The 21865-nt window shown below is 34.1% G+C and overlaps 1 protein-coding gene and 1 pseudogene across 2 annotated transcripts; one reads left to right on the top strand and one right to left on the bottom strand.

The window, feature by feature from the left end:
• Nucleotides 1–8220: 8220 nt before the first annotated feature.
• LOC128985238 (chromosome-associated kinesin KIF4-like) lies at nt 8221–11051 on the top strand (annotated as a pseudogene).
• LOC128986281 (fibroblast growth factor receptor substrate 2) lies at nt 10042–20605 on the bottom strand. Of its 2 annotated transcripts, none has more exons than XM_054406555.1 (4): nt 20435–20605; nt 20246–20313; nt 13900–14151; nt 10042–12320 (listed from the first exon to the last, which is right to left on the bottom strand). In XM_054406555.1, exons 2-4 carry the CDS (start codon nt 20300–20302, stop codon nt 11295–11297), a joined length of 1335 nt encoding a protein of 444 aa, XP_054262530.1. In that variant the 5' UTR covers nt 20303–20313; nt 20435–20605; the 3' UTR covers nt 10042–11294. The 2 variants fall into 2 exon arrangements, with proteins under 2 accessions (XP_054262530.1, XP_054262531.1); XM_054406556.1 differs by having other exon boundaries at nt 13906–14151.
• Nucleotides 20606–21865: the final 1260 nt, after the last annotated feature.

Genomic DNA, 21865 nt, shown 5'->3' with positions numbered 1-21865 from the left:
TAGGGCTGCTGATATATTAAATATTTAAGTAAATAAGTACAACTGAGCACCCTGAATATTATATTTTATAAAAAGAAGTGACATGTTTCGGACATAAGTCCATTTTCAAACTTCAAAAAAAAAAATTTTAAAAAGAAACATGTCACTTCTTTTTATAAAATATAATATTCAGGGTGCTCAGTTGTACTTATTTACTTAAATATTTAATATTAAGTCTATATATATATATACATGTATACAAAATTGGACGAATGGTGTTTTTGGCCTCTGGGGACATCAAAATGAAAAAGTAAATCGGTCCCGGGTCTAGGTCTTACCGTGCCACCTACGGTAATAGCTACTTCCCTATAGGGAAATTCGCTAAAAGCAGTTTAACAAAACCATAGATTATTACTCATTTTAAATAGTGAATAACTCTTAGTTTACAGAAAACATAATTTGAAATATTCATTTGGGTAGGAATGATATGATTGTGAGAGGTTTTTGGCATACCAACACTTGAAGTGTCCTTTAACAATTTCAACAGCGGTGTTTTAGAAATTTGCTTGCAATAAAAGTGACTGTGGCTGCTTTAATCCAAAGGTTTTTGATTGCCCATTAAAGTTGGTGTAATATTTATTCCTCAGTTTGGACATGTTATTAGGTAGCGAGGGATAGAGTTTCAGCCAAACCCTAGTTTACATTGGATAGCTCGATCAGTCACCCTCATAATCTCATCGGTGCAAAAAGGACATCAGAGATTATGGAAACCCCATCATTCACAGAGTTTACCAGAGAGGGACAATATTTTAAAATTATCCTCTAAGAAGACATTTAAGAGGGAATTTTCGGAATATTAAATATTAATGATCAGAATGGATAAGATTAGTTATTTATTGTACTTAAGCTTTAAATTTTAAACACAATGTTAGTTCCTTGCATTCTCATTTATATTACATAATTTCCATTTCAATAAATAAGTTTACTGTATGTGTTGCAAAATTTTAACAATATAGATTTGATTTACCACTTTGCTATTATAAGGTTTACAATGGTAGAGTATGTTGAGTTGTTACTGTATAAGATATTTTACTGCAACTAATTTCCTGATATTTTGTAAATAGCTTGAAATTTGAACAGGGTATCTTTGTGATACAGTGTTTGTTATTTTATAGGTCGCGTAGTGAATAGTCTTAGGAAATTTCATTGCACTTTGTGCATATTTAAATCCCGTTCCACTTTCCATTGAATTAATTGTGCAATGTTCATAAATTTATAATCTCGCCATTGGAGCAAATTATGTCATCTATTTTATTCTACGCTCATTCTTTATGAATTTTAGTCAAATAAACAAATAATTTCAAAACATTGCGTATACTATTTGAAATTTCGAATAAATCAACTAATAAATACCGTATATAAAAGTGAGTCTTTTTGGCTTATCCTATTGTTTTATTATGCCATCAGGTATACCGTTGCTGTTACTAACACTTAATACATAACATATTTATGAAGAAGTTTACATGCAGCCAGGTTACATTTACATTTTAATTAGAACAGGTGAATATAAGTAAGAACAAACAAATTCTTTTTCCTTAAAAACGTTTTACGCCAAAACCCTCGGAACCCTAAATAGGAAGCGAGGATTATCCTGTTGAAAGTACTGCACTCGAGTAAAGTTATATTACAAACATCAACCTTTATAAATACCATGGAATACAAAACTGTCGTTTACATATTTTAAAGGTTTTTATAGGACCGTATCCCTTCAATTGCTGATAATTTTATCAGTTAGGTATTCTATTTGTCTATGATATAACAGACAGAAAATTTTGTGGAGTTTTCCCCCGCTGCTGAAGTGAACAAGTATAATAGACCCAGGACTCTAATATATTTGAAGTTGGTTCTTTTTTCAGTTGAAAATACCCACAGTTCAATAACCTATTGCAAAACTGTAAAGGAAAAATAAATTTTAAATCAGTCTTTTAGGGAACTTTTCATACACTAAAACATAATCTTATTTTCTTTCGCTTTTGTCTGACCAGCTCAGCTTGGTAATACTGAGTAGAATGGTGAAGACGATGAGCAATTGCAAACCAGAAGTAAATATATATTTTACTGAATTGGAAATTTTAACATTGTTTTAAATGTGAAAAATACGATGATGGTTAGATACACAATTTTTGAATGGTAGGAAATAAAAACCAGGATACAAAACAAACCATTTCATGCTCAGAAGTAAATATGATCAATCTGATATAAATCTAAATAACAGTTTTTTTCAAAATTTTACGAATAAGATATTTTAAGCACGAATGAAAAGAATAATGCTCATAAATTTTATAACCTTGGTATATATTTTTAGTCACAAAATGTTATTGATATAATCGATTTATTCAAAAAATTGAACAGATATGGCAGTAAAATTATCTATCTTAAACACAATTTAAATCCAATTTTGTTTTGTGAAATATAAAAGCAGCCCGCCAGAGAAGTCATTTCAGGAATTTCTATTTACAGAATGAAATTGAAACCAAATATTAAAGTAAGACTTATTTCTCATAATGACTCAAATTCAAGGAATATTAATACTGAGTGAAATATGGAATTTCTTTGGGCAATTTTGTGATTTTAATTAATAATATTTTATCTCCGGTTTGAGTTCAATGTACGCTTTATAATATTTTATGTACGTTTAGTAAAGTTTTTATAAAGTTAGAAAATTAATCTAACAATAATGTTGGTAAATTAAAAAACTTGTTTACTTAAACTATATTTTTTTTCTCGCGGGATTTAGAATGTGTGGCTTCAATTTCCAAACTAACACTGTACTCTAAAGTTTATGGATATTATTTACATCATGCATCGAATATTTTTACATTCTCCCAGCGATATCCATTGAAGAGCGAAAAGCAAGGTTTTGCTTTTCCAGACAAAAGCGTTGGGCACAATAACCATTGATTATACTGTATACTGCATGTGGCTAGACAGTTCAATGACTCAATATTGTACTGTATTTGGAGTCAAATTTGCATTTTTCTTTACATTAAATATCTGAATATTTTTACTCCTTCTTTACTACTGTACTTAATTCAGGGTGAACATTTTATAGTAATTGTCAATAAAATAGAACACTGTGACTTCACTTCAATGTCATACATTTAAAATATTTACAAAAACCGAACCAGTCAGGTTTTTGCTCGGAACGGGAACATGTCACCCGTTAGTACGACAGGCCTGTTCGGTTTTTGTAAATATTTTAAATGTATGTAATTGTTCGTATGTGTTACTTGTTTAAACTTCAACGACGCTACTTCAGCCGAGTTTGTGTTTTCGTAGTCTGACGATGGCATTGTAATGCCGAAACGGCCGTAACGTAGTTACACCACAAGAATTTGAGCTGCAGTGACGAAGGTAAAGCCTATTTTAGTTATTATACAGCTCAGGGGCTAAAACATGGATATTAATGAAAAATGCCAAACGTTTACTAATAGTTCTTCACTTAAGTTAAAATAAATTTCATTAGGAAATGTTTTTCAGTGTTTGAAACAAATTGCATGGTTTATATACCCTTGCTCTTATAACCTAACATTTTAAGTGCATAATACAGATAGTTGCTATTGAAAATGCACCAAGAAAAGTTTCACTCTAAACAAAAGTGTTATTAAAGTTTAATTGAAACTGTTGGAAAAGAGCTTTGAAAAGAAATATTGCTGCAAAGAATATTATCCAAGGTAAAAGAACATAGCTAAGTTACCTTTGACATTCCGAGACTATTGAGTCAAGCACAATATTTGGAGTTATGTTTCTTCCAGCAAATATTATCCACATTGTTGCCTTGTATTGTACATGCCTGCAGTTCTACCATAACTATAGTAATGCAGTGAAAAGAATCACTCAACTGTTAAGGGACTAAAACTCCCATTCCTTTATAAAGACAAAAGAGTTCATATTTTGTCTCAATTCCTTCTACTGAATTCAATCTGATTTATGTCAAACATTTGAGGTAAGGTAAGTAGAAAAAGAGTTTGTATATTGTATTTAATATTTTCATAATTAAAACATATCATACCTGATCTTTTATATGTACATAAATAGTTATACTATGTAACAAATATTTTTAATATAAAACAAACTTTACAATATTATGTCATTTATACATGGACATTTTTGTATATACAAAAACTATATTTGGAACGAAATCAGTACATCAGGTGAAAGACAGAAAAATATCATTTTTTTTCTAATATTTACATATCAAGTCTTTGGCCTTGTGGTGGGTTTTGCAAGTTCCCCATGTTTTTGGTAACATGTCTTTGGTGTACCTGAACGTTATAAACCATTTCCATTGTTTTTAACTACATATTTACTAATGAAACATTAGGTTTTAACAACTTTTTAAACATCAATGGTATAACTTAAAATGTTGATTGGCACTAGCATTTAAGGGTTTTTAAATTGTTACCCCAACTAAATAGGCCTATCTTAAACGATCGATTTCAATCCATACAAATTGTCTCATACTATCATTATTCATAAAACTATATATATAATAGTAATATTACATAGTTGAATGTAGCATCAATATATAAAATGTTACAGTATTATTATTTATAAAATAAATAGTTTCTAGTGATGATGAAATAACTTTATTTATCTATGGCTCTATACATTAAGGTCCTAAAACAATTTAACTCGAATCGATTTAATTTTAACCAAAATTAAACCTATTATGAAATTATCAAAATTAAAAAAGACAACTAGAAAAACTACTACAGAAACAAAAAAATCTTAACTTTAAGGACAATATGTGGTAAATTTGGGATAACTACATAGGTAATATCAAAAAAATATATCTCAGGATAATTTCTAACAATACATTATTTACACTCAAACATTGAACTGGTTTCAAACCTACAAATTCAGCTTGATCTATTCTAATAACACATTCAGAATCTAATTTTTGAGCAAAATGCATGGTCGAATAGCCACTGCCTCTCTTAAACCAGGCACTGTCTTCTAGAAACTCAGAGAAGCTAAGCAAATAAAGTTTAACGTTCTAAATTATAATGAGATCTACCTTAATACGTTAACCTATTTGTGCCAACAATTGACAAAAGACATGATGCGTTGAGTTGTTTCAAAAATATGAAATAAGAAGGTAATTGGTCACGAGTGAGACACATAATTCAGTACTTCTGCAAACTCCGGTAACGTAAGTTAAACATTAAATATGTAGACAAACCAATTAAGTCACTGAAACATTCACTAAACGTTTTAGTATTAATTCTGCATATTTCAGTGAGGTATATGTAAAATATTAGTTCAAAGAAACTGATGGGTAACTGAACGATTTACTGTATGTAATATGCCAAATAATAAAGACTTGTGCAGACACTTATGTAAATACTTAATAAGAAAAAAATATAAAACACATGTGTATATCCAACTTGCTGCATTTTTTGCATTATGTGTAAATTTAAAATGCTAGTCAATTTACATCATTAATTTGATTTTACTAACCAGATACTGTTTCCATTTCTTATTTTAAAAACTGCTCATACATTGAAAAAATTTAATACACATGCTATAATGCAGTAAAAGTGGAATTTGAGCCTTTTTGGAAGCATTGTCAGTTTAAATTATAAAATGAGCATTGAAATCAATACGCAACTTCTATTGTCATATTCAAAATAAACTACTATAAGTTATATCAAAGTTCAAGAATAAATTTACATAAGCCCTAAATTTACATAAGCCCTAAATTTACATAGAGGTACACAATTTAATAACTAACTAGCAAGGTACAAAATATTTTGTGCTTCTTTTAACAAGGAAAATTAAATGTCAAAAGTAGAAAACTCCCCAATCTTTGATAGAGTTTTTGAAACCCAAAAGAACAATTAAATGTTCTGAACCTCCTAAAATGTCAAAATAAGTTTTTTTAGCTTTCCTATAATGAATCAATTAAGATCCTACAAATTTCCTATAAATAAGTGATTTCTCTCATATTGGACAGTCACATAGAAAAACATAAAAAATCATTTTCTAATAATTACATAGCTAAATGGTATATAATTTAAAACTAAGAATCAAGAATAGAAGTACTCAAAAATGTGAGAACCATCTGCTTGCAAAGATTTACAACAACAAAATAATTTCTAATTAGAGTCTGGCAAAAACTATAAATCTGGTTGCTAACTTTTTCAACAGAAAAATTAAATCATTGGCTTAAAAGAACCCACAGAAATTAGAAATACTTGTAGTAAACAAATGGTTTTTTTTTACATCAATCAGCAAAAGGTTGATAGGCTTTATGTACAAACACTGTTATGTAACACTATTTATGTTCAATATCATAACTAAATTAAATTATATCTCATCTTACAAAAAATAAAAACACTTGGGCAAGTAAAATAATTATTTTTTTAATATCACTATTAACAAATATGATACAAGCACAAATAATCAAATTTAGGCCGCAACTTTACAATGGGAAGTAAACTTACCTGACGAGCGAGATAAGTTTGGCACAAAAATAACGTTACTAGAACGTATGAGCAAGCTTGGGTGGGGATAAACCAGCTGATACATCAAGCAAGTATTATAGACACTAAGTTTTGTCTTAGACTTAACATCACAAGGGTTTTTTAGGCCCAGCAGAGCTATCAGGCAGTGTCAGAGAAAATAATTCTTCGTTGAAATAAGTTTATGAAATACAATTTTTTATCCACATGTAATGTTTATGATCCATTATTTTTGTAAGGTTAAATTACCTACTCGCGAAATGTGTCTTTTGAGTAGGGTATAAAATTCACAAATTAAAATTGAGTATAATTGCAATAATAAACAAAGCAGTAACAAATTAAAGACTTAGCAGAAAAAAAGGATGAAGTGTGTCATAAAAACATTCCCAACTTGATACAGTAGAACCTCATTTATTCAAAAAGATTTTTTTGTTAGAACGACTAATGAAAACGCTCTCAGGAAGGAACACCAAAATGTGTTATAGACGAAGGAAGAAACAGTAAAGTGACGAACAAAGAGAAGTGACAAAATGTTTGGAGTTAAGGCTGATGATTGCTACACAATACCAACTACAAACACAGTACCAATGCACAAAATTAATTACATTAAAATATTACAACATCATTCTTCTAAACGTTGGGTGGACAAATGGAAGATTTTTCTAAGACAGTAGCCTATAACTGCAGTAATTTGTATAACTGTATGATCAATAACTGTAAGGTATACACTCTATTCTTTAAAAGAACACTCAACAGGACTTCAATGACTTATTTTTGTAACGTTAAATACTGAAAAAAATAATTTTAACCAAAACAATTTCTAAAACAGCTTTCCTCAGTCCAGCCTTATTTCAGTTGAGAGAGGTTCCACTGTAGGTGAAAAATATCTGTTTAAATCCAGAGTTCCTTTTATATTTTGACCCTTATAGCTTTTTCAGATGCTTTCTCCATCTTTAGGTTTTAATACTGAGCCGTGACTACTTTCCACCGACGAATGTAACGACTCATTTTCTGTTTTTATACTTTATACTTTATACTTTCTTATGAAATGGCGACCATCAGTGATCAAGTTGTAGTGTGTGTTTTGCCATAACTGTTTGACGTGCCCAGTAAATCTGTGTGTCGCACACTTCTTCTACCTCCAATTGTCATAGGCTCCGAGATCGTGTAATCGCGAACATCATAGAAATATTTAAGTATCCAATTACATCAATATTTTTGTGTTTCATTATGCTAATTTTGATGGATAACTTAAATTTGTGCTACGTTTGTTTTTTAATATGTTGTTTTAAACCAGCCGAGGATGCCTGATAGGGTTCCAGTGGAGGACTAACCCGCCGCAGTGGCAGAGGCAGCCCATTGTTTGTTTTGTTTGTGGTCAAGCAGGGCATATAAGGCGGCTTTGTCGCCAGAAGCTGCTTTATGTGTCTTGGCCAAAAGACTTGAATAAACTCATTTTATTTAATCAGTTTATATAACAAATGTATACACAATATTATACTGATGTCGCTGACTGACTGTTTGAAATTTAGTACAACTGTGTAATCCTACGTTTATTCAAACGAGTTTGTGAACCAGCATAATCGAGTGGTTTCGTGGGTAGTTTTATAGGGTAAAAATTGGTTTTTCTCATTATTGACCTTCAAACATAGGTTTAGTGGGCCTATCCCAAATTATCTATAACTTAAACCATTTGGAAGAGCTTTAAAAAAATATGGATTCCATTCAAATTGCCGTACGTGTGAGGCCGTTAGTGCCTCACGAGTTGGAGAGTGGGTATAGATCTTGTGTGGTATGAGGCACAGCAAATCATAACCAAGATGAGAAATGACAAGTTTACATTCAAATATGTGTTCGACAGCAGCACACCACAAATTGACATACAGGGTGAGTTTTAAATGAGTTCCCCCCCCCCTTATTTTTTATACATTTCTTAAGATATAAACTCCGGACCACTTCAGATCATAATAGAGTAGTAAGTAGTTCATTTTGACTGGGTATAAATTTTTGTTCCCTATCTTGGATCCGCCATATTGGATCCAAATTTATTTTTTTCAATGTAAAGGTAGGGTTGTGACCCATGATTTTAAACTAGAATTTTACGCTAAAAACGACGCTGCAATCCGTTTAAAAAAATCTTGATCCATTCTAAAGTTATAAGAACTTTTTATAATTTTATTTTAACCCATTTTAACATTGTGCATTTACAAACTAAGACCATAATCTCAAAATAGTGCTTGATAAAGATACACCACCATTCATTCTCAACCTATTTTCTCTTGGTTATGACGACTGTATTTTTTCGGCCGCCATCTTGGATCTGCCATTTTGAAATGTGTTCAATTATTTTAAATATAAAGGTGGTGGTGTCACCCATCATTTTGAATTACTTTTTTATGCTGAACTCAATGCCGCAATTTGTCTTTTGCTATCAATCTTTCTTGATGAAATATTACAATTATTTGATTAAAAATGTCAATAAATCAAAAACCAAATATGAAAATAAAAACGGATTGCGGCATTGAGTTCAACATAAAAAAGTATTTCAAAATGACGGGTCACAACACCACCTTTATATTTAAAATAATTTACCACATTTCAAAATGGCAGATCCAAGATGCCGGTAAAAAAAAATCTGTCATAGCCGAGTGAAAATAGGTCGAGAATGACTGGTGGTGTATACTTATCTTTATCTAGCACAATTTTGATATTATGGTCTTAGTATGTAAAAGCACAATGTTAAAATGGGCTAAAAATAAAGATATAAAAAGTCCTCATAACTTTAGAATGGATCAAGATTTGTTAAAACAAATATAGGCATTGTAATCAGCGTAAAATTCTCGTTTGAAATGATGGGTCACAACCCTACCTTTACATTTAAAAAAAAAAACTTTGTATACAATATGGCGGATCCAAGATGGCGGCCAAAAATGTATACCGAGTCAAAATGAAGTAATTACTATTCTACAATAATCTGACGTGGTCTGGAGTTGATATCTTAAGAAATGTAGAAAAAAGGAGGGGGGGAACTCATTTAAAACTTTGTACATATGAAACAGCTGTTCAGAACCTTGTAAATCAGCTTTTTAAAGGTTACAACGTCACAGTACTGGCGTACGGTCAAATCAGCTCTGGGAAGACTTACAGCATGGGAACATGTCCCTCGTCAAACCCTGCAGATCAGGGCATTATTCCAAGAGCTATCAACGACATGTTTGCTAATATAGAGAATGATGATGACTGGATGTTCAACGATAGTGTCTCATTCCTAGAGCTGTACAACAAACAGCTGATTGATCTGCTGAGAACAACAAGAACAGTACTGTAGATCTGCGTGAAAGCAAAAGAGGAATCATAATTCCTGACTCACACAAAAAACAGCTTTCACCACAGCTGATGTCCTCAAATGTGTGAGCAGGGCTCGGAAAACAGAACCACTGGAGCAACTGCAATGAATACCCAGTCTTCTTGAAGTCATGCAATATTTACCATCTACATCCGTCAGACAAAACGACAAGATTAGGATGAATCGATATCTGCCAAGTTCCATTTGGTAGATCTTGCTGGGTCGGAACGATCTAAGAGGACCAGAGCTGAAGGAAAACTTTTTATAGAAGGTGTGAACATCAACAAAGAGTTGTTTGTATTGGGTAACTAATCTCTTCATTGTGCGACAGGTCAGCATTTGTTAACTATGGAGAGAGCAAACTAACTAGGCTGATGCAAGACTCTCTCGGTGGCAACGCCCTGACTCTCGTGTTAGCTTGTGTAAGTCTTGCTGACATTAACCTGGACGAAACAGTCAATACTCTGCAGTACGCAGACCGAGCGCGCAAAATCAAGAACAAACCAGTTGTCAATCAGGATCCTCAGAAGCAGGAAATCAACAGGCTAAAGCAAACAATTAATGAACTCCATCTTGAAATAGTTTCCAACCAGATTGGCACATCCTGTCCGCCTGAACATTCTGAGCTGATGGAGAAGAATAAACTATTGATTGAGAAGAATAAGAGACTAGGAGCGAGTCTCAACAGCGCCTTAATGCAAACAAATTTGCTAATAGATAAACTCAAAACTGAAATCGAGAAAAGCGAGACAGAAAGAACTCAGTTTGAAGAACAGCTTTGGGCGGCGGAGACAAGTTTGAACGAGTCAAGTCACCGAGCTGACATATCAGTTGCAGAAGAGGATGATGAGGGCAGGGAAGTGTTTGTGTTGGCAAGGAAACATTATGAAATCCAGGAACTAGATAAAGATCTGGCTTGGAAGGAAGCTTTGGCAGTTAAACTGGCTCAAAGTAACAGTGTTAAGGGGACTTTACTGCAAGCTACCGCTGTCGAGGATATCATGGAGTTGAAGACCCAAATCAACAATCTGTTACATGAGAAAGAGGAACTGGAGAAGCAGCTTACTAGTTCTCGATTATGCGATCTCGGAGCCTATGACAATTGCATGGCAGGAGGAGGAAGAAGTGTGTGTCACACAGATTCACTGGGCACGTCAAACAGTTACATGGCAAAACACACACTATACAAAACAACTTGAACACTGAAACAGAAAATGAGTCGTGACATTCGTCGGTGGAAAGTAGTCACGGCTCAATAAATGACCTAGTTACTCCAATATAGATAGGCCAAAACAAAAATTAGGTAATGTTAATACTTTACTTTTCATAAGCCTAAAGAATTCTGTTTGCCTACTGATTAGATAGTGTTTCACGTTGTGTACAAGTTGGTCCCTACAATCGACATACCCGTAGCTCTACTGCGCCTGTTGCAGGGGAATGGATCAATCACTAAGGGATGAGCTTAAACGAGAAGCCAGAGGAGCCATAAGCTCACTAATGGTAGAGTTGTGCCTTGTCCTTTTAACCTCCTTCTCCTCGGCCAGGGTGAGGTCACTCATTGTCGAGTCGTGCCTCGTTTTCCGCGACCCTTCATCATCGACCGCACACGTCACTGCGCACAGTGCTACAGTCCTATCAAAGTCGATGGTAGCGTATCCTTCTGTAGGTTTGTTGGGTGACTCAGGAGTCAATGACAATCCAGAGTTCAATGTTACCGGTGACGTCGGTTGATTTCCTTGACCCGTCAACGACGAAGATGAGGAGGTTTGGTCCAAGTCCAACAGAATATAGTTGATCTGCTGCGGTGGCGGAGTAGAAGGCTGAGTGACCGTGTTGAGTTGAAACGTGGGCGGATATCGGTCTTTACTTCGTAGAATCTCGATCTCACCGGGTTCCAAATTTGCGTAACAATGCCTTTCTTCCAAGTCCACCTCCATTTGTGACTGTGGTTTGGGAGGGGGTTCCGAAGGAATTGGCAAAATTATTTCCTGTTTGGGAATAACGTTCATGTAGACCGGCGAAAACTGACTTTCTTCTGACAACTCGTTGCTGACATCTTCGACGGCAGGCTCCGCCTCCAGTTTGGGGGAGGTGGGGGTGATATCTACGTTGGCATACGTTGTCAGCACAAGAGGTGGCTGAGGGGGATCTTTCCCAGGACAGGCCTCGGAGATAGCAGTGCTGTTGCTGTAGGAGTGGGACAATGTGCAATGCTTGTCTTCCTGAGCTGTTATGTTGTTGTTTGAGGCTGGAGGAGGAGGGGGTGTAGAAGGGGAAGTGGCCAGGGGACTCAGCGGTCCATTGCTGCTGCTACCTACACTCCCTAGACGCCCGTTGTGGACTGAAAATCGGTTACCATTCTGTCTAAACTGAACTGGAGCTGGCTCTAGGTAGTTACTTTCGGCAAATCGTTGACTGAAGTCCGTCGAGTTAGAGACAGCATCATCTCCAGCAGCATTGTTACGCATCTAAAACAAAAGGCTTAACTTGTAATTCAGTTAAGGAGATAACATAGAGCACAAGGGCCTAGATTTCAAGGATTTTTTGTGAGGATCGCAAGCTTATCTGAATGGGAGAGATTCCAAACTGGTACAGGATACACAAAACTTTACACTATACAGGGTGTTCATAAAGGGGTGTCACAAACTGCAGGGGCTGATAATACTGATCAATCTAAACAAAAAAGTTCATATAACGATGGGTAAAAAAGATTATTTAGCCGCTAGCTGCTATTTTGTATTTTTTACATAACAATTTATTTCTCAAGAATTATTGAAACCAAACAACTCAAGCTATGGAAACCAAACTTTCTACATATAGACCTTAAACATTTTAAAAGGCAAAGTACGCAAAAAATTGCATATTTATGATTTTTTACTATTTTGTTAGGATACATGAGAGTAATGTAAAACCAAGTTTGCAGCTTCAAAAGACCTGTGATCGATTTTCTTGTTACTTTTTTTATGAAAGTCTCAAAAACCATCTATTGTACAAAAGAAAGTAAACACTCAATTAGCCAGACAGTCAATGTGAATAGTCCAAAAAAGATACACAGACTCTTACATAGACATGATCAGGTGTAACACAATCTAGCAAAGAAAAAATGGAATATCAGCAATCTCATCTACATCCCCAGTCAAACACACCACACCAAAGTTAGGCTAGATATTGCAAACCAAACAACAAAATTATTGAATTTTGAATACTGAAGTAGAAATGTTATTTATAAGGGCCACCTTTACACTGTATTTTATTTGATTAAAATAGTTAGGCCTAAACAAGGAGATTTTTGTTCAAAATTGCAATAGGCTACAGTAAAATCTATTTCCTCTACAGGGGTGCCTACAGGCGCATTTCCGCCATTTTGATTTTTTGGAGGGGTTACATATTGCCGTTGATGATTTATATATAAACGTTTTTGTCAGTAGCCCTAACACATGTTTTTGTTTGATTCCATACTTGCAAAAACCTTAGGCTATTTGCAAGTGTTGGTTGATATTAGCAATTGCAACATTTTGTTATTCATACGCTAATTAACTTTGTCGCAAAAACATGATGTCTCACAGATGTTCTTAACTTTATTGCAATCGCGGCATAAAATGACGAAGTCTTTGCAAGCACAAAGACATTGTCGTATGTAGAGATATTGCCATGGTGAAAAGAGGCGATGGGTATGTCTCGTGACCAGGGGGAACATAGAGATATTCCTGCGATCACGGGAGGCGGTGATGATGTCTCCCTGCCTATAAGGAATGTCAAGATATTGCTGCAATTACAACAGGTGGTGATGATTTCTTCTATTAAAATGTGCCTTAAAGTCCCTTGGTAAAGGAAATTATTAAAAGTAAATTTTCATTTGTTGTTATTTTCTGTTTCTCCGGCCCACACAGATGTTTGTTGTCAAAAAAGTTATTGCAGACCCAGCTGGTTTGCCTAACGAGGTTGAAAACTGGTAACCCATTTTGGCATGGGAATGAAAGTGTCATCTACTTTTACCAGACAAGGCCACGCTCTACAAATTGAGAAAATCACCAACATGCCACTGACCTGTACCTGAGTTTGCAAAAGGTTGAATAGTTGTTCGGCGCGAGAACACTTGAATGCAAATATGCCAGGACCGGTGGGGCAGCGTCGTCCGCATTCGAAGCTAAACAGCTGAGCGTCAAAGCCGTAGCGCCTGAGAGACTTGATGGGCCACCTGACAGGTGTCTTGCCTCGCTGGTGAAGCACTAGATCCGCCTCACTCACCTCCAACTGTCCCGGCTGTAGCGGGTTACACATCTCATCTACATTCATCACCTGAAAAACAAACACAGGATTAAACTGAGTAAACACAAAACGATCTTTGTGCTTCTGATTTAATTTCATCACTTATGCAAAAAAACGGATAATTTATGCCAGCATAAATCTGTGAATGATCTGATGTAAAAAGAGTGGTTAGACACTATACAAAGGTATTTCGAGATCATTGGGGGTATAAGTAACAGTGATACATATTTTTATTAAATCCAGTAATCAGCCAAGCGATTAAATGTCTGGATGATTTTGAACATGTTGTCCAGCCTCTAGAACTGCATAAAAAATCTTTTTAAATAATTCCTGTCGAAATGATGTGTTAGCAAATAACAGTAATGGATCTCATTGGAGTTTGCTATTATTATCAAAGCCTAAGAACTTGTGGTAGGCCTACTATTTTGACTCTATCAGTGATTAGGCCTACAATCTGAATTCAGCCAGGCCAATTTTATCAAGAATTTCTAAATAGGTACATCTAGTCCCAAGAAGGGTGTCACATGTAATGAACCTGTATTAAACATTGTGAAATGCCCTCAGTAAGGAAATAACTCTGTTGACTGTGGGATATTTATGTTTTTTTTTTTAGCAAATTTCCCTATAAAAGGAAGTACCGGTAGCTATTACCATAGGTCTCATTGTAAGACCTATGCCCTGGACCGATTTACTTTTTCATTTTGATGTCCCCAGAGGCCAAAAACACCATTCGTTAAAATGTTTATAAATGTATATATATATATATATCTATAGCCTATATGGAGATAGGCTATATAGGATATGTATCTTATAACCTGAGTAACTTTTCTCCGATTTTCATAAAATTTGGTTTGAAAAGGCAGGATAAGCTTGAATGAGTTTGCGAACCAGCATGATCGGACCATGGGATCGGTTTTATGGGGTAAAAATGGGGTTTTCAAATTTTTACCCTTAAAACACAAAATGTATCAACTTTTCTCCAGACCTTTTTAAAGAGCTTAAAATAACAAATAATCTAGTAGGTATATCAAAGTGTTTAAATTGTAAGGTGAATGGTTACGGAGAAAATTTAAAAAGTTGTTAGGTAATTTAAAATGTTATTCGTATGGAGAATATTGTAAAATGTTGTATTGGCTTGTTTAGGTAGTTATATTTTAATCAAACTTGGTGGATTTATTTATTTCATACTAAGCTATTAATATTTTAATAAAAAACACACTTTATTAGTTTCCATGTAGCAGCTAACCTAGGTACTTGTTAAACATAAATGTTAATTTAATAGATTATAGATTAATTGAAAATCAATCCAGGCAAACAGGAATTCGCTCAGTCGGCAGGTTTGCTGCAGCGGGGGTATTTATTTTGTTGATTGAATCGTAAAAGCAATACTTACACAACAGATCCATAATATAGAAATTAATTTCCAGCAGTACACAATTGATGATCCTGGTTTTGTTTGTAAACGTCCAACTATAGCCTACCTAATCTACAACAGTTAACTATATTTACTTCGAGCACAAACCTTTTGAAACAATTGCTATACAGAAACACAACTCTACCTTTAAATCAGCCGCTGTTCAAGTCTTAGATAATAACAGTCAACGAGTTGTACATTGTTCTGTGGACACTAATGCAGTTAAAAAGAATAGTACGCCTGAGAATGCAGAAATTACGACTCCTCTGTAGGCTACTTGACACTCACTTTAAGGAAAATGGATGGCAAATTGTTTATCACAAACGGAACAATGAAAGCTTGAAGACTACTGCATCTCAGCTAAAAACTAGGAAAGTAGTAGATATTTCAACAGCAAACCAGTTTTTGTAGGCCTACAAACCTAGTGATCATACCTTGTAATGGTCAAATTTTATTAGGGGGGTTAGTTTAATTATTTTAAGGCCGCGAAGGTTTGAGCGCGCTCGACAACAATGTCAAACATGTCCACGGCAAGTCAAGTCTCCTAGTTCGTGACTCGGCCGTCACCACCCCGTAGCGCTGCCGTGGCAGTGGACATTTCTTGAGACAGTCGATGGCGAGCGCTCGTTCGCCAAACACCCTCCCTCAAGACCGGGCAGTCGACGGCGAGCGCATGTTTGCTACACACCCTCTCCTGAGATATATAGCGGACCTACGGCGAGAATAAGTTGTGGATGCGATACGCAACAAACGCGAAAATAAAGGCAATAATATTAAGTAAAATAAGTATTGATAGGCGTAAGTAGCCTACTGCATTGTATCCTTACATTATTAGTATTATTTTCCTGTTTTACTTTGGCGAGTAGAAGTTAATATTCTTTCGATCACCTTAGTGGTAAGAGATTAGCGTATTGTACTTCTCAGGCCGGCACTGCGAGTGCAGTGCCGCAGTAGCCTACCCTTTTTAGTTTGTTTATCTAAAGTGGTTTTATTTTATTTTATCCAAAAGTATTTTATTTCGTTATTTTGTTATTGCGTGGGACGACATTTTATTTCACTACGAGAATATTATTTTTAGTTTTTATTTTAGAAGTGATAACTTTTGTTAGGCTTAAAAGCTGGTCACGTATTTTATTAGTTCATAGAAGTATCGTATTTAGTGCCAATATATTCCTAGTCAGTGCGTCGTTGTGCTGACATAAAACCATAGTATAGTGTGCGTGTAGGACGACGAAGATAACATCTACGAAGATCGAGAAGTGGTTAGCGAGCGACGGAGACTGTTAGCGAGAACCCTGGACTACTCGAGCTGTCCGAGCAAATCGGAGGTAAGTTTAGGATAGGTTAACCCTACCCGAAATAAACACCTCACAACCTAATAAAAAGTGTCATGAAACTACATCTAGCCTACACTCTCCTAAGTTTAGCCTACTTATTGTAATAAACTTAAAATTAATTTTCCTGCTTAGCTTTTTCTCTTGGAAAGGCCTATTTCAAAACTTAGCTGCCTGACTTGGATCGAGTTTTATTGTGATTGGGTCAAAGCAATCATAAGTTAAGGTGTAAAAATAGTACGGTAAAGACTTGGCATAGCCTATGTTTTGGGTCATTCCATATGAAATCAACCAATAAAAAATTATTTTCAACCTGACCATCTTAGATTTTGATGAAATTTTGCATACTTGTAGTATTTTGAGTCCTGAATCCAAATATGCTTTTTTAAAAAATCTATCTTTTATAGTTTTTATGATATAAATATTTGAAAATGGTAAAAATTGGCGTTTTTTACCGTGCGCGCAAATCTAAAATGTTGTCTAGGATGAGTTCTATTAATCCTATCAAGTTGTACAATGGCTCATTTTAAAGAGGATTCAAATGCCTTTAATCTGATACCAAACTCAACCTACTTTGGTAAAAATTAATTTTTTTTGAAAATTTCAAAATGTTTTTGAAAAAAAATTTAAGATAGTGTTTTTTGAAAAATTTGAAAATTACATATGTTAAAGAATGTAATCTAGTAAGTACATTATAAAAATTTCAAAATGGGATGATAATGGGATCAGCAGTTATGATAAAAATACTTGACTATGGTTCACTGTTTCCAAGCAATTCGGCACATACAGCGTGTAAGTACTAACCTAAATGTATCATTAAATAAGAGTCTATTAATTATATGATTAAAATAAAAAATATCTGCCTATATTTGAATTATGTATGTCATATTTTGCTACCTATATATAAACTAAATCTAGCAAGTAAACAACATTATTCAAGTTAACAGAGTTTCCGTCAACCTTTGAACAAATATGGACCAATGGGTTTTGGTTCAGGTTCCTCAGTCTTTTCCAGTTAGTTGTGTTGCAACGATTTACTGTAATCAATCTTTAAGTCTGCCTTTTCACTAGGCTGGAGACTCTAGTCAGCCACTAGATCTGTGCAAAATCACATTGTGAAGCACTTTACGTTTACACTATCAGGTTGCAGCGACCCATCTCTGATGTAGCGACTCGGTCTTGAGACAAGAGGAAAGACTGACAAACATAAGTTAGACCTGTGTACCTGTCAAACAAATTACAACTTCTCAAGACCGGGTCGCTACTGCCGAGGTGGGTCGCTGCGACCTGATAGTGTAAACGTAGAGTGCTTCACAATGTGATTTTGCACAGATCTAGTGGCTGACTAGTGTCTCCAGCCTAGTGAAAAGGCAGACTTAAAGATTAATTACAGTAAATCGTTGCAACACAACTGGAAAATACTGAGGAACCTGAGCCAAATAGGTCCATGTTTGTCTGTCTTTCCTCTCGTGACAAGAGAGAGAGACAAACAAGCATTGATAATTTTGTCACACAATATACTGTGATCAATCTATTTAAATCCTGTAGTAACCATATTATTGATACATAGATAATTAATATTCCATGATAGCCTAATTATTTAGTTTTGGGGAAATGTCTGCTCATAAGTATAAATAATGTATTCTCACTTTAACAATTAAAATTTTTTTAGTGAAAACTGATTTGTGGATTAAATACCACAAACCACATACCGTACCACATGTTTGTATAACTTCTATTTTGATAGACCTATGTCCAAAATAAAATAAAAGTTACGGAGAATTTTCAAAATGTCCGTCCGGTTATTTTTTAACTTTGCAAGGGTATTTTTTAAATATCATAGCAGTCAAATAAAGGAATTGGATTATGGCTGCTAATAATAACTAAAGCTCAAATTACATCTGTTTTCATTAGCAAAATCATTTAAAAAAATAACACTTAAAACTTAAAACCCAAGTATTTTTTTTTTTCATGTCCGGGAAATTTTGCTCCAGAACTAAGGGTCGCGACGCCATAAGTAAAGGTCAGCAAATTGGGTAATTTTTTCTTTCTTTTTTTTAAAGTTATTACTGCTTATAAAGTAATCAAAGCAGGTATTCTCTTAATCCCAGATAAATGGGCTATTCAATTATGGTTTTAAGTCATAAATCATAAACTTACGGGGTTTGCTGTAGACATGGAAGTTTGAACGACTTTTTTTTACTAAAAAATTTCAGTGAAAAATAAGTATTTTTTATTTTTTGCAGAACCATAGTGTGCACTATAAAATATTTTTTTAAGTAGAGTATTTATCTGGGAATAGAAAATTATAATAAACATTATCATTGAAAGATAAAATTAATATGAAAAAAAATAAAATATGAAAAGTGGAAAGTTTGTTCAAAGTAGCCCCCATGTTCAAAGGTTGACGGAAACTCTGTTAACTTGAATAATGTTGTTTATTTGCTAGATTTAGTTAGAGCAAAATATGACATACATAGTTCAAATATAGGCAGATATTTTTTATTTTAATCATATAGTTAATAGACTCTTATTAAATGATACATTTAGGTTAGTATGTACAAGCTGTATGCACCAAAACGCTTGGAAACAGTGAACCATAGTCAAGTATTTTTATCATAACTGCTGATCCCATTATCATCCCATCTTGAAATTTTTATAATGTACTTACTAGATTACATTCTTTAACATATGTAATTTTCAAATTTTTCAAAAAACACTATCTTAAATTTTTTTTCAAAAACATATTTTGAAATTTTCAAAAAAAATTAATTTTTACCAAAGTAGGTTGAGTTTGGTATCAGATTAAAGGCATTTGAATGCTCTTTAAAATGAGCCATTGTACAACTTGATAGGACTAATAGAACTCATCCTAGACAACATTTTAGATTTGCGCGCACGGTAAAAAACGCCAATTTTTAGGCCTACCATTTTCAAATATTTATATCATAAAAACTATAAAAGATAGATTTTTTTAAAAGGCATATTTGGATTCAGGACTCAAAATACTACAAGTATGCAAAATTTCATCAAAATCCAAGATGGTCAGGTTGAGAGCCTTGTTGATTTGATATGGAATGACCCTTTTATGAGACCTGGCCAAAGTAGGGCTATAGCCTATTTATTGAAAATCTAGAAAAGAGCATCTTGCTTGCCTCTTTAAAATTATAGGCCTAGGCCTAGGCCTAAAAAATAGGCTAAACTTAGGCATAAACTTATATGAAATGACGAGCCTAATGTACTTTGTGGAAAACTTAATCGTGATTGGTCCAGGGGTAAAGTATACAAAGTGTATGTATTTTATTGTATTTAGCAGGTAGGCTACTTTATAGGCCTAGCTTGCTTGAAAGTAAATTATCTACTTAGCCTAACCCACCTGAAATATGTTAGGGTGAAGATCATTGATGTCGGTCTTGCTTGTAACACACCCCATTTTTCAGCATCCTGAAAACACAGTATATTGTATAAATCAAAATAAAATAAAAGTTAAACTGTTTATTATGCCTCATCAATCTTTCAAGGTTGATTCTTTTTAAACAATGGTTTTGCTTATGCCTATGCCTACCTGTTTATTCGGAAATAAAACAAGAAGATTCTGATAGAACCATTGAAGATTTATTATTTATGAAGATTACTGTATTTGGAACCAAAAGAAGAGATAGACATTTAGTCAAAATGAGCATTGCAATGATTATAAATGTGTTTAACTTCAAACAAAATCACAATCACAAAGTGTTAAAATTATCATTACTTAATTTTCAACAAGTTTTTTGACATATCTCTCCGATTTGGCTACAGTAGTATGAGCTTTCAGGTGTCCAACATTCGATACCTAAATCTCTCCCAAACACTGTTTGGAAACACTCATATATATAAGAGTAGTTTTATTTTAAAAGTGATTTTGATCCTGTATAACTTTTAATGTATATTTTACGAAGTACAATGTCATGAAAGTAAAGATTATACCATAGACTAACCAACACAAGTAGACTTCTCATCCCATTGTAAATTTTGAAGCACGTTTTTCGTGTCTAGTTCATGTACGTGACACAAAGGCGCTAGTGTCGACGAAACTTTGTTTCTTTATTTTAGGGTTAATTTTTTGATTTGTGCTTTACTGTTTGGTTATGTAACTAAGGGACAAGTTATTGTTTATGATTAGACCGTATTATTTGGTTAAACGAGGTTTTAAATGGCTGTAACAGGAAATAAATTGTAAACAAAACACGACCTCTACAGAAAACCGTACAGAACTAACAATAAAATTGGCTTCAGCTGTTCCATAAGGATGGAAAATCTACTAAGGGAGTATGTTTTATCTATGATTATACATATACATGAAATAATAAAATTAAGTTTTCATTTAGCTCTGATCACAAGAAGTAAACATTTTGGTTTATTCTGGATCCAGATTATTTTTTTCTAGTTGCAGATTTATAACGAAAGTCCGTTGCCGCTACTATGTGACCTCTACCTCCGATACTGTTATAATGACTAAAATAGGAGTAAAGCACACAAGGCCGTAGCCAGGGGGGTTTGGGGGATCAAACCCCCCCCCCCATCCGAAATCCCGAAATTTAGTTGTAAATATTAACACTAGGCTTAAAAAGTGTAAGTTAAATTATAAAATAGAAACCGCAACGGAGGATTATATTATATGTTTTATTATGTTTTGCAGTAACTATTCATATTTCATATATATAATAATTCTATTAATAAATCTGATCTATTAAAGAAGTAATAAAACTATGAAGGTTCAACAAAAATACTTTACTCAAACAAAAGAGATTTATCATCCTGTAATATTTTACATGTAACTATATCAACCTTTTAGAAATAAGCATGGGAATTGGTGTTTGAATGAAAGTGCTTAAATCTGTTATCCACAGTCATGACCTGACCCAGTGGTGGTTTCAAGGGAAGGGGGCTACAAGGGGCTGAAGAAAGTACCAAACGGTGTTTAGGAGGATATGGCCGTAGCCATGGCCGTAGCCTA

The sequence above is a fragment of the Macrosteles quadrilineatus genome, unplaced genomic scaffold (genome assembly GCF_028750875.1).
Source record: "Macrosteles quadrilineatus isolate MER2022 unplaced genomic scaffold, UCM_ALF_1.0 Scaffold_2__2_contigs__length_208266976, whole genome shotgun sequence".
NCBI classification, from domain to species: domain Eukaryota; kingdom Metazoa; phylum Arthropoda; class Insecta; order Hemiptera; family Cicadellidae; genus Macrosteles; species Macrosteles quadrilineatus.
The sequence above is the reverse complement of the archived record's forward strand: the minus strand, read 5'-3'. Positions and strand labels throughout refer to the sequence as shown.

Excerpts from the sequence above, each read along its gene's own strand:
- LOC128986281 (XM_054406555.1), bottom strand. The coding sequence starts at position 20,302 with ATGGGGTGTGTTACAAGCAAGACCGACATCAATGATCTTCACCCTAAC. Across the intron at positions 14,152-20,245 it reads TTCACCCTAACATATTTCAG|GTGATGAATGTAGATGAGAT; the intron begins GTGGGTTAGGCT and ends TTTGTTTTTCAG. Across the intron at positions 12,321-13,899 it reads TTTTGCAAACTCAGGTACAG|ATGCGTAACAATGCTGCTGG; the intron begins GTCAGTGGCATG and ends CTTTTGTTTTAG.